At 23.4% G+C, this 13641-nt stretch overlaps 4 protein-coding genes across 4 annotated transcripts; all 4 read right to left on the bottom strand. All coding sequences in view use genetic code 6, as the record gives it.

Annotated features, from left to right (window-relative positions):
* Positions 1-193: 193 nt before the first annotated feature.
* TTHERM_00374970 (AMP-binding enzyme family protein) lies at positions 194-2633 on the bottom strand (the record flags this gene model as incomplete). Its single annotated transcript, XM_001009625.3, has 4 exons — positions 194-969; positions 1085-1603; positions 1860-2158; positions 2218-2633. 4 exons carry the CDS (start codon positions 2631-2633, stop codon positions 194-196), a joined length of 2010 nt encoding a protein of 669 aa, XP_001009625.1.
* Positions 2634-4164: 1531 nt separating this feature from the next.
* On the bottom strand, positions 4165-6963 carry TTHERM_00374980 (hypothetical protein; the record flags this gene model as incomplete). Its single annotated transcript, XM_001009626.1, has 1 exon — positions 4165-6963. One exon carries the CDS (start codon positions 6961-6963, stop codon positions 4165-4167), a length of 2799 nt encoding a protein of 932 aa, XP_001009626.1.
* A 3313-nt stretch (positions 6964-10276) lies between these two features.
* Positions 10277-11004, bottom strand: TTHERM_000374979 (START domain protein; the record flags this gene model as incomplete). The annotated part of the gene is made up of 2 exons (XM_012795989.1): positions 10277-10369; positions 10435-11004. 2 exons carry the CDS (start codon positions 11002-11004, stop codon positions 10277-10279), a joined length of 663 nt encoding a protein of 220 aa, XP_012651443.1.
* A 675-nt stretch (positions 11005-11679) lies between these two features.
* TTHERM_00375000 (divergent AAA domain protein) lies at positions 11680-13428 on the bottom strand (the record flags this gene model as incomplete). The annotated part of the gene is made up of 3 exons (XM_001009628.3): positions 11680-12781; positions 12835-12921; positions 12980-13428. 3 exons carry the CDS (start codon positions 13426-13428, stop codon positions 11680-11682), a joined length of 1638 nt encoding a protein of 545 aa, XP_001009628.3.
* Positions 13429-13641: the final 213 nt, after the last annotated feature.

Here is a 13641-nt window from a genome sequence, read left to right as displayed (position 1 = left end):
AAATAAAAGATTCTTTTTATAAATAAATAAATATAATATTCATATATAAATAAAATGAATGAATAAATGAATTTGATTTGATAACTTTTTACAATATAAATTTAATCTACATGAATAGTTTGTTATCTTTTAAATTAGTAAGTAGATAATATTTAATATTTGAATTTTTAAACCTAATACTGACATATTTTAATCATTAATTAGGTTATTAAACAGAGTTTATTTGATTATACATTTCTTATATTTGTTAGCTGAAATATAACTTTGCTTAATGTCTTTTTATTTTGAAAGTTGTAGTCATGCAATCAAGGTCAACTAAACTCTTAGGTTCAAGATAAATTGCCTTAGCTTATTCGAAACCAAACAAATTTTCAGATTTTCCTTACTTAGTCATATTTTACAAAAGATGAGTTTTTATTTCTTCGCTTTTACAGAGAGCTTCAAAGTTATCAGCGTTAGATAAATTATTCTATTTAGCATATTCCATAATATACTTTTAATCAGGTACAGCAATACACACACAAGCACTTTATAATGAATCACCATGGATAAATACTTCTGATACTCCCTTTGCTTTAATATAGATACCCTCTATCTTTTCAGGAGCAATATATTCTCCCTAAGCAAGTTTAAAGATATTTTTCTTTCTATCTATAATTTTTACACTGCCATTGTAGACATTTAATTATCCTACATCACCGGTATGTAACCAACCATCTTCATCTACAGCTTCCTTTGTTTTTTCTGGCTCTTTGTAATACCCAATAAAGACACCATTACCTCTTACACAGATTTCTCCTCTGGGAGCAGGATTACCATCCTCATCTTTGTCTAAACTAGTGTAGTTTAGATCAGGAATATCTACTAACTTAAATTCATAATTAGGTCTAGGGCCTCCAACATGTCCTGTTAAAGGGTCATTAGAGGCAGTAGAGAATGTAGCACCGCAACTTTCAGTTTAGCCATAACCTTTTATTGTACATAAAAAAGATTATTAAAAAATAAAATTATATTATTTTTAATTACAAAATAATTTTTTTATGTAAATAAAATCTATAAGGAAAAGAAAAAAATTTGTAAATACCTTCTGCAATAGGTATACATAAAGTAGCCTTTAAGAATGTAAGTGTTTCTCCAGAAATAGGAGCTGAACCGGTGCCTGCCCATCTCACTCTGCCTCCTAAAGCTTCCTTGGATTTTTTAAATACAAGTCTGTCCCACAATTTATGAGTGCATTTACCAGTGGATAAAATTCTTTTAGTCTTAGAGGCAAGGGCTTTTCTTGCTAATTTTGATTTCACACCAGTGAGCTTTTCAATGTTAGACTTGATAGCTCCGTAGAATCTATCATAAAGACGAGGGACACTAACAAATATGGTAGGTTTTAAAACAGCCAAATCATCTTTTAATTTCATTACATCACCGCTATAGAAACCAATACTTCCTCCATAGTATAAGAAGGTGCAAACAAAAATTCTTTCTAAGATGTGAGGGAGGGGCAAATAACTTATGTAGGAGTCAGATTAATTAAATCCTTCATTTGATCCTGTTGCAACAACAGACACAATATTCTTATGGGTCAATAAGACACCTTTTGGGTTACCTTTTTTATAAAAGAGACACAATCAATCAATAAATAATAAATATTTTGAATATTATAAATCTTCTTATGCAGTATGCAATTCATTCTAAATATTTAAGAGATAATTCATTTGCCATTCTAAATGACAAAAAAGTTAATTCAAATACTTTTAAATACTTTTTAGTTTATATTCTACCAAAAATTATTTAATAAATTTACTGATATTTTTTTAACTTTCCTTTCTTTAAAATAAATTAAATTGAGATATTTTTTTTACCTGTTGTACCAGAAGTATAACTAAAAGTTAAAACATCTTCAGGAGTAACTTTAGCATATGGTCTGGATTGTTCTTTACCTTTTGCCATAACATCCTTCATGTTAAATATATTCCAATTGCGTTGGATAACTTTATCATGCACTTCTTGGCTTATTGGATCAAATAAAACTATATTTTTTAGCTTATGAGTTTCCTTGCATTTTAATAAACTTTCTACAGAAGGAGCAGAGCAAAATATTGTTTCTAAATTAGTTTAGCCAAGTATGAAGCTGATGCTTTCTATACCTAAAGTATCATAGCTATTAAATTAATAAAAAATATTCACTAAAATAATTTTTATTTGTTAATTTAAAATTACAAAGGAACCATAGTGTTATTGTAAAGGAAGTTAGCGTATTCCAATAGAAGCCATTCTTCTCTATTTTTGGCGAATATGCCTACAAGGTTCATATTTAAATCATTCCACTCGTTGACATGGGTTGTGAGGTTTAACTCAATCATACCATTACCTAACTATTCAGCAAATATTTTGCAATCGCTGTATGTTTTCCAAAAATATTCAGATTTCTAAGAATCTCTTGAACCCAATAATTTTTGATGAGGATATTTTTGTGCTGATTTTAAGAAAACATCTTGCATAGTACAAACACCAGGCTCTGGTACAAGAAGTAACTCTTTTAAAAAATCAGGATGTCTATAAATTTCTGTTTCACCATCTTTCTTCTTAGAAATTGGCTTTGCATAACAATGACTTTAAGAATAAGAACCGCCCATTATTTCCTCTTTTAAGATACAACTATTAATTAATTAATTTATAATTTGTCTCTTTTTACTAAGATTTCCTTAATTTTATATGTAAATACAATTTAATTTATAATTTAATTTGTTTAGTTTTTTTTTCAATTCGGAATACTTTTTGTCTTATTTTTGTTAAATGAGCTTTCTTCATAAATCATTAAGAAAAACAAGTATAATTCACTGCTAGGATTATATAAATGTATTATGGCTGGTAATTATTATCCATTATTTTTTTAATAAAAGAAATTGATTTTACAAATATCCTACTTACTTAATATTAATGTCATTTCATGTGAATTGAAATGTAATTTTCACGCACTTTAAGTTAAAAATTAATTGCTCAATAAAAAATTATGCTAAATATAAATTTAGCCTGTCAACAGAATACTAATAATTTGCGTAATTTAATAATAAGCTTGTTTAATTAAAGAAATTTCATAGAAAAAATATGTTGTAAACAATCAATTCTGAAACAAAGTATCTTATTTAAAAATTCTCAAAATTTTTAATTTACTCTTTAAAGAATGTTTTGAAAATAGTTATTTATATTTAATTTACTTTGAAGATATTTTCAAATTTACCAATTTCAATTTTGCAAGTTTTAGTAGATATTCTTTCGTGAATAAAGAATTAAATAAAAAGTTTCTTAAGAGTGAGAAACCATTTTAATTGTTTCAATAAAAAAATTTATATGGAATATTGTAAGTAAAATGGAATGGAATAAGGGTAGTTGTTTGAAACACAAATTATACCTCAATAAATAAAATAAAAAAGACAAATTCAAATCTTCTTTCGAATTTTAATCTGCAAATATTTTTGTAGAAATATTTAAAATTTAATATTATTTCTTTGAAGAAAGTTTTTGTTAATTTTATAGTTAGTTTTATTGGAAAAATCTTTTTAAAAAGTTTATTTTTTATTTAATAAATAATATTTTACCAAGATTAATTTCTTTGGAAAGATTTGAATAATAAATATTTTTAAGTAGTTTAATCTTTTTTTCAGCGAAATCTTATTCTAATTTTATACTTTTTTTGTTATTATTATTATTGTTTCTTTTTAGTAGTTTCCTTACATAGTCAGTATTAATATAATTATTTTAAGATTGAAAGATTCTTAAATTTTTGATCGATAAATAAATGGATAAGATATTAAGGAATAGATAAATATGTTTGTTAAGTATTTATCTCTTTGTTTCTAAGTGAATTTGGTTGATTAAACTAACCATCAAATAAAATTAAAATAGTAATTAAGGTTATATCGATTTATTAGATAGTTAAAATAAAGACTCAATAAGATATTTATTACTTAAAGAGCTTTAATGAGGAAGGAAGGAAGGAAGTAAGTATTTGAATAATTATTGATTTAATAAGATTAAAGATTTCTCGAAAGTTTTAAGATAGATGAGTTGAATATGCCTTTTTAACTTTACTTGAAGTGGTATAACTTTTAATAAATATTAAGGTCAGATTAATGCAAGAATTACATCAAGTCCTAGCTATGTATTTCAGTTGCAGATTAATTAAAATATATTACAAGATGATGAACAGGTTTTTCCTTTTTTCTTTTTAAGTGCTTGCTTTTATTAGTATGTAGATTATGTAATTTATATTTTTGCCATTATTAGTTCTAAATTACTTTGAACTGAATTAGTTTTGAGATCGATTTCTGAGCTTTGATGTTTCCTCTATGTTATTTCATTTTACTAAGGTATTTCAAATTCATTTTGAGCTACAGTGGCTGCTTTAGGATTAGATTTTTTATCTGATGTTGTATGCTTATTCTTTTCTAGAGTTATTGAATTTTTTAATTTATTTTTTTTTATTGCTTTTTCATTTTGTGAGGTAGGAACATTTAGCATTTAAGTTTTTTGACTCATATTTTTAATTTTAGTTGCACTTAATGGTTCCTTATTTGTATTTGCACTTATACTTTCAGATTATTTGATTTCTAAAAAATTATCAGATTTAAAGCTTGTTTAAGTATTGTTGATCCCAATTCCAAGTTGGTTGAAAAATAATCCTTACTAATTTTAATTGATTTTTGCTTCATTTTAATTTAATAAATTTAGAATGTTGTTTTAGTTATCCTCTTTACTGGTACTTATTTAGCGGTGATTTATGTTATTTGGAATGTACGTTTATGATAACAATATAGAATCCTAGTTAATTTGAATAATGTCTTAAATATTACTGTTGTGATTTAAATTATTGTAGTTTTCTTCTTATTAACTGTACTAGTTAATTGCACTACTTAAACTCCCTATTTGCTGATTCTTTTTTTTTGTTGCTATTAAGTTAGAACTTTGAGAGGATATTAATTCTGACTCTTTAAAAATGATATTAGAGTTAATTAAGGATGAATTCATTTTTTGCTCTTTGTTTTTTTCACTGACCTTTTCAAGAACTGTGATTTTTGGGTTTTTCATCTAGTTTTTAGATCCTAAAGCTTGAGGTAGACTTTGAGAATCTTCTTCTAAGTCATCTGAAAAAAACATTTAATCATCATACTAAAAGTCTGTCTTTTCTTTGTCATCCTCGTCATAATTTAAGACATATCGGTTTTAATTAAATTTAACACTCTTCTTTGTAGTGTATTCTAGGTTATTTGTATCTACTAGAGTCCTGTTGCTATCACTTCTTTCAAATGTAGCTTTATCTTTTTTGAGAATTGAAGTTTTAAAGGAGTTTGTACTCAGGTTCCTAGTAAGTGGGTAGAAGCTCATGGCTTGCGCTGTTGAATGTATGCTTGGAGAATTAAAACCATGCTGTTAAGAATTCTCCCCTTCTATCTATTGTTAATATTACTAATTAATACTGTACATACTACTTAGAGCAAATTATCCTTAGGAATTTGTTTAATAAAGCAATTTCGGACTAAAAGTATTTGTAGAGCGAGAATTTTTATAAAAAGATCCCAGTAAATTCTAGTTTTGTAAGGACGGAGCCTTATTTAAATACGCTGCTTCTCTTTCTGTTACATTATCTAAATGTTTTTTGTAACTTTCGTTATCATCAGGTAAATTTTCATTCTAATTTGGTATGCTTATGTGCAAATCATGTGAATTGCTTTATTATCTGGATGCGCAGCTTATTCTCCTATCTATCATTTTATATTTTTCATCTAAATTTTTGCTAATAAATTCTTATCCTAGTTACTCGTCTTCATCATAATCTTCCTAATTTTGTTAATAATTATCTCTTTTTTAGCGATCATCATTACCATCGCTCTTCTAATTTAAAATCTAAGTGTAGCTTTCTTACATAAAATAATCATTATTCTTAGAGTAAATTGAAGAGTTTGGGTATTTATTTTTTTAGCCACTTTCCAAAATCTTACATTCTTTTTCATCTAATATAAATTCTTCGTCGTTACTATCGTTAAGATCGATTAAATTATTGTTATTTTTATTGATTGCGCAAGTTTTTTATTCTGATTCTTCTTTTATTGTTCCAGCGAAAGTAAGATGAAGAGCTTGTTAATCTGACATCAGAGATGCTGAAGAAGATGATTAACAATTGTTGTTGTAATTATTACTTGAACAACCTTTTTTTTAATCCTAAACCTGTTTTTGTTGATGCTATATCTAAAAAATAGATGATTATAGATTTTAGTTATTTCCATTGTTTTTCTACTAATTTAGTTAGTGGTTACTTAAGGATCTCTCTAAAACTTATGAATCAACTGTGGGATACTACTTATAATCTTGCTACTTATCAGCTGAGCTGTAATTTGGGTTAAATTAAGCACTTTTATCAGCTTTATACTATCCGAATTCTGGCTAATTATATTCAGTATCAACAATATTGGAACATGTAAATTGCAATCCAAATGAAACCATAGAAAAACCAGCTTTGGAGTTAGTTTGAGTTTATGGGCTTTAGAGATTTTTATTAAATGGGTTAGGTGATAAGCTACCTACTTATTAACTTTCTTGCATATTTTATCCAGTTTATAATTATTGTTACATACCTTGTAGAGAAGGTTACTATTAAGAAATATTCCTTGCATTCTAAAATTCTTTTGATTCATTACGAAACATTATTCTTTCAGAACATTATTAATTTTGAGGTGAAAAAAAATGATTACTATCTATATTTTATGAAGGAGTTTTTTATTAACCAAAGTGGACTTAAATATCATCTGTTTATTTTTAAACTTTTCTTTAAACGAGCTTTTATTATGTTTACATTGAAGTATCACCTTCACGCTGCTATTCAATTGGAGTCTATTAACGCGTTTTTTGAAAATAGCATAATGGTTTATCAAATGGATTTTTAGGTCCTTTAGAATTATTTTAAATCATAAGGATAGATTTTCAGTACGTATGGCCTCTTAACTTGGGACTCACTTTTAACTTTAACCTATCTAAAATGCAATTACTTTATTTACTTTATAACTAGCTTATTATTAAAATGGCGACCTAAATAGTGCTTTTGTATAAATAAATTGAATCTTATTTTAAATGGCGTCTTCTTCTTCTTTTATTAATTTACGCACACCTATTTTTCTTCTTAATTTACTTAATTGCTAATAGGAATATTATTGATTTTTTTCAATTATTTATTTGTAGTTTTGTTGTATTCTTTCGATAGGTTAATAGATCTTAAACAAGATATAATTATCAATTTTTAATCAAATTTTTGATGATTTCTTTGTTTAAAGTTAATTATTCACCTTAATCTAATTTACATATAATTTCATTTTCACTTTTTTTTATTTGTTAGTTTTTTTGTTTATTTTTTGAGTTTTTTTATCTAATCTTCTAATCTAATATGGTTTTGGATTGTTAATCATATTAAACATAACGTAACATTCTCATTTATTTTATCTTGGCTTACTTTACAATACTAATAAAAGTGACTAACTCAATTTATTGATATTGAAAGAATAAAATTATTTGGTTGGAGTAAAAGACTCTTTTAAAGATTCTGCAAGAAATAAGATTACACTTTCTAAATATTTAAATAATATTCAAAAACCAAAAGCAAAAAAAAAAATAAATAAATAACTAGATTTTGAATTTGCTTTGATGTTTTTTTAATATTTGAATGTTATTTATTTTACTAATTTTGTACAAAGTTAGAAAGCATTTATTCCTTTTTCACTAAATAACATAAATTTTAAGTATTAAAATAAAAGTTTTCATAAATTAATCAAAAATTAAAATAAACATATTTATCATCATTAAAGATAGATATAAAAAGTTTGAGAATTTATGAAAATAATTGAAATTGATTGGATGATTTTAATGTATTTTACTAACATTAAAACTAAAGTGTTAAAGATATTTTATGAAATTATTTATGTCTTTGATATGACAATCACTCCTAAATTTGCTAACTATTATTTGATTTTTTTAAGGTTGTATTTTAGATTTATTTCCATCCATACATTATGTAATTTAGTTACAAACTTTTTATTTAGAATTTTATTGAGAATAATTACTAAATAGAGTGAATAAAATAATCAATTGAAAAAAAAAAAATATTAATGGTTTCATAAATCAATGTAATATATAAATAAACCCTTTTATCGTTTAAACAAATAATAACTTGAGAATTTATTATAAATTTGTGATTGGATGATTTCACCATATTATACAAACCTAGCTCTTGATATTGCAGAGAAGTTTTAATATGTAAATTTCTTTGAAATGCTAATCAATCCTAACTTTAATTTAAATCATAAAGCATTCTGTACAAGCTAAAATATTCTCCAAAAAGTTTATTTAGTAAAATTATACTCAATTTTTCAGCATATTTTTTATTTATGAGCCTTATAATTAGCAATTTATAATCCAAAATTTAAGTTTAATAATATTATCTTTCAATTATATAAACTAAGTAGTCTAAATTAATGAGTACTTAAGGTTTTATATTCCACAAAGTCTCTTACCAATCTATGAAGAGCTCAGAATATCTGATTTATTTAATCTTTGATTCTTCAAAAACTAATGGAGATTCACTATATGATAGTCCAGTTTTAATATTAAGTCTTTATAAATATGAATTATTTTCTTATATAAAATTAATATAAGAAAATAAATGCAGACAACAATTGACTTCTTTAATATATTCATCTTAAAATATATTGATCTCTCTTCTATATCCTTCGCATAGCAAAAAATTGTAAAAATTGAAAAAAATACGTTCAAATTTTATAAAAGGAGTACTTTTTACATTTAATATGTAATCGTTGTCAACTGGTACAAAGCTATATAAACGATCATAATGATTGCATTCAAAATAAACGTCAACTTTAATATTTATTTAGTTTACTACTATTTTTGTTTTTTATAAACTCTGCTACTGATAATCATCAAAGAGATATTATGCTATATCATTTTATGGTTTGTATCCAGTACAGTCTTTTTATTTGCAATTAACTTGATAATAAGCTTTGTTAATCATCATTCTCCCATTCATCTATTTTGTCGGAATTTATTATTTCAGACAAAATGGAGATAAAAATTCTTCCTTAAATTCATCTTCAGCTAATAAAATAATCAGTTTTTAATACTAAAAAATTAGTACTTAGTAATAATCATCATTTTCTTAATTTACAGATTATTTTTCTAAATCTATTAAAATTTCTTATGATAAAAAATTTTAAGGGACTACTTGAGAGGCATCCATGGGTGAAGATTGAATAGTATCTAAATTATTTATAAGCATCTCGTTTTATTTTTAAATTTCACACTCGCTTTTTTCATATTTATATTCTTGTAAAAAGTTATTTAGCTCATCCTAAGAATCTTTTTGATATTTTTGAATTTATTTTATTGTACTCATTATTATCTTAATAAAGTAGTCAATATTATTAGTGATATCTTTCTGATTTAAATAAAATAACCCGTTTTATTTCTACAAGCTGCATTTTTAATCAGCACTTAATAAACTCAGTATTAAATTCTTTTCCATATTGATTATAATTTTCTTATTTAACAAATTAGATATCTTAATATTTTATTATTAACTAGAAAATATTTACAGATTAATTTATCAATTTTTGATGAGCTTGATTTAGATTAAAAAATAAAATCTGGTAAATGCTTAATAGATTTAAAAAAAATATTAACCCGCTGATCAAAACTGAAAAATACTAGAGAATATTTATATTAATTTAAAAAATAAAAATTTGGTTTCAAATAAAAATGAATAAAAAAAATAAATAAATTCAAAACCAAATTATATCAATTTTAACTTTAAATTAATTTAAAAAATCCTAAAAATAAATAAATAAATATATATATGTATGTATAGTACCCTAGGGTTTTTCAAGTCTATACACAGAAATTTAGAAATTAAGGTAATTTTATAAATAAAATACTTAGACAAATATTTAATCAACATATAATGTGTTCTATCTATTTATTTATCTATAAATTATATATTAAATTATTTATTTTTTCATAAACTGTTTTCAAAAGTGTTAGCCTTCATTTTTGAAAAATAAATCAATATTAGTTTTTATATTATTAATGACTAAATACTTATTTAATAATTATAAAATTTTAATATTTTATTTTATAATTTATTTGCAATAAGCGAAATTAAAAACATCAAAAAGTTATGAATAATTTTTATATATTAATTGAAAAATAAATTGGTGTGAAATCAAATTTAATCATTTATTTTTTATCTTTGGAGATTTTTCTTTTCTATCAGCTTTTTAAAATATACGTAGCTATTTAAATGTTATTGATATACCTTTTTAATAATATTATTAAAAACACTATTAATTAAATTAATTAAAAAATTATCAATAATCTTACAGTGCTTTATAATTTTAAAGGTATGTTTCCATTTAGCAAATTTAAGATGATGTACACCACTTTTGTTTTTGAGTTATCCTCAGGATTTTTGATTAAAACATGACCACCTAATACAGTTGTTGTACGTACTTTTTTTGAATCCAATGGAACTTAAGGATGCGTTTATAAACCAACCTAAACTTAAATAATTCCATTTTCAATATTTTCATAATTTGTATAAACCAGTATCTCTCTTGGACTTATGAATAAAATGGGCTTAGTTGTCACCAGGATAACTCTTCCTTTTTCATTTAATTCCTCTATTATTTCAGCTGATTGTAGCTAAGGTTTGGAGTTAAGTAATTCTTAAGCATCATTAAAAAGCAAATCTGCTGTCTCATTTAATGATGAATCAAACTACGCTTCAATTCTTATCATTTCAATTAAGTTATCTTTGTAATGTCTTTAGTGAGCAGTGACACCTTCCTTTTCTTATAACAGAGTCCAACTTTCATCTAGTTAAAATAGGTTTAGCAATTCCTTTTTATTTTCTTTATATTGCTACTAATATTCTTCTGGGATAAAACTCATATTAATTTAAATGGTATTTTATGTTGATAATTATTCAAAAGTTATTTTTTAGATACTTTAATAATATTATTAAAATTTGATTTTGACATCAAATTAGAAGCGAGCAATTTTAGATGTCTTAATAATATTATTAAACAATTCTATACTTTAAATATTCAATCATAATTGAAAAAAAAAATATAAAAAAGATAATTTTAGTAGTTATGCTTTCATTTAATAAGTCCAATTAATTATAAAAAAAAATGTTTATTGATTTAATTTTCGAAATAAAAATCTAATTTTGATAAATTGTAAATATTTTATTTTATTAATTAAGCATAAATTTTAACATATCAAGATAGTAAAATTTAATTGTTTGAATTAAAAATCTACTGTCATAAAAAAAATATATCTGTAAAAAATTATTTTTTACAACTTTTTTGTATCAATAAAGAAAACTAATTAAGGAAATTATTCATCTATTTTTTGAAGTTAACCATTTCATCCTAAAATTCCTCTAATTTTTTATTTTGTAATAATATTTCTTTTGATAAAATAATATGTATTTCATTAAAAAGCTGAAAATCAATTTTTAATAATTTATAAAAAATTCTTTGCAATTTAACAAAGAAAATGTTTAATTAATATTAAAAATATAAATAAATATAATTTTTATCATAATTTTAAGTATTAATTTCAGTTTTATTATTATTGACCACACAGTGCCTAATAAAATATAGCTCCAAACTTTTTAGGCTTCTTTTTTTGATTTTAATTATTTGGTTGAAAAGAATTTTAAGATGGGTTTTCAATAGGCTATATTTGAATTTGTTAAAAGTTTTTATCATTTTGAATATTGTAATTAAATTAATTTTATTAGTTTGAATAGGAGTCTTTGTTTTATTCATTGTTTTATTTCTAATTTTATCCTACTTTTTAATTAAACTAAAGCTAGTTTTATTAATCAGACTCTTAATTTTTTTAAAAAAATGGCCAATTAACTTTTTCTTACTCATTTTAAATATTGATATTTTAGTTGAATTATTTATTTTAATCATTTTATTGATAAATTTTTTCTTTATTTTACTCTAATAAGTCGTTTTGGTAGTTGTCTCTTTTTGATATCAATTGATTCTTTCTTTAAGCAGCATCTTATTAAAATTTTTTAACTTCTTCTTATTTGTTGAAATTGTTTATCTAATTAATATCATACTCATTAATGCAAATATTGTCGAAAGGATTTAAATTAAAATTGTTTTTCGGGATATTTTCAATATAATTTTTATGCACATTATCATTTTTAAATATTTAATATTAATTGCTTGACTCTCTATATTTATTTGAAGAATGCTCAATTGATCTTTAATTATTTCTTTTAAAACTACTTTAGTCTTTATCTTACCAAACAATTGAAGCTTCTAATCCTTCTTAATCAGCTTATGCATATTCCTATTTATATAATACTCTACTTTTTGGATTTTTTTAGAGAGCAATATCTAATTATTCTTGTATAAAATCTTGTATCTTGTACCTAATAACAGCTCCATCTTCTCTAAAATAACTTTCAAGACTATAATGATCATTTTAATTATTATAATAATACAAGGTATCTAAATCACCTTGTTTAACTATAATTCTAACTATCCAATGTCCTTTATACCATCTTTATCCTTATTTGATAGGAACAAAATCAACTTTAACTTTTTCATTCATTTGAGGAGATATTCCAGATTTTATAGTTATTATCTTCCTTTTTAAACTGTCCATTTAAGAGTAATCCAACTTGATTCCTACAACTCTTTATTTCATAAAATTGCTAAATAGAAAACTAAAATAAAACAAATTATTTACGTGCTATCATCTCTGATTCCTATGTAAATACAACCACCATTTCTATTTAAAAAAGATACAATAGTTTTCTTGCAAATATTCCTCATTCTATTAATTTAGTTTAAATAATAATTTTAAAGTTGCTTACTAAGAATTATTGACTTACTCTCTATTGCTGAAAGAATTAAAACTATAATTCTTGAACTCTATGTTATTATTTTCTAACACATTAAGCTTATCCAAAAGTTTAAAATAAGTAAATTAAGAGATGTCTTATTTTAATTTATGGTTGGAAGCATAATTTTCATCTTTGACGCTTGAATTTTTGATATCACTTTTTATCTATGATTAAATTCCCTTATGTTTGTAAATGATATCATCTAAATATTGAGCTGTTTATTCATAGATCTAAATCATTTCGTCTATCTGATCTTTATATTAATCAGAAGATTTCTCGTTATTCAAAATAAAGTCATTTATTTACTCTCCAAACGCGCAAATGTTATAATTCATCTAAGCTATAATATCTTTGTCTACCTTCTTGATATTTTTTAAATTTTATAAAACATCTAAGCACTTTTCTTTAAAACTATTTAATTCCTCAACTTAATGCATTATTCTATTATCTAAAACAAAATTGTTTAATTTGCCAAAAATATATCAAAAAATCAAAACTTTGAATTTTTAAAGTAAAATATAAATTAACTAACAAACAAATGAATTAATTAATTAATTGGCATTATTATTAGTGTATTCTTTATAAAATGTCAAAATAATAATAAATTCTATAAAATAGTATAATAATCAAAATTAACTGAATTTTCTTTT

This window comes from Tetrahymena thermophila (genome assembly GCF_000189635.1).
Source record: "Tetrahymena thermophila SB210 genomic scaffold scf_8254777, whole genome shotgun sequence".
NCBI lineage: Eukaryota > Ciliophora > Oligohymenophorea > Hymenostomatida > Tetrahymenidae > Tetrahymena > Tetrahymena thermophila.
This window is presented reverse-complemented; position numbering and strand designations above follow the sequence as displayed.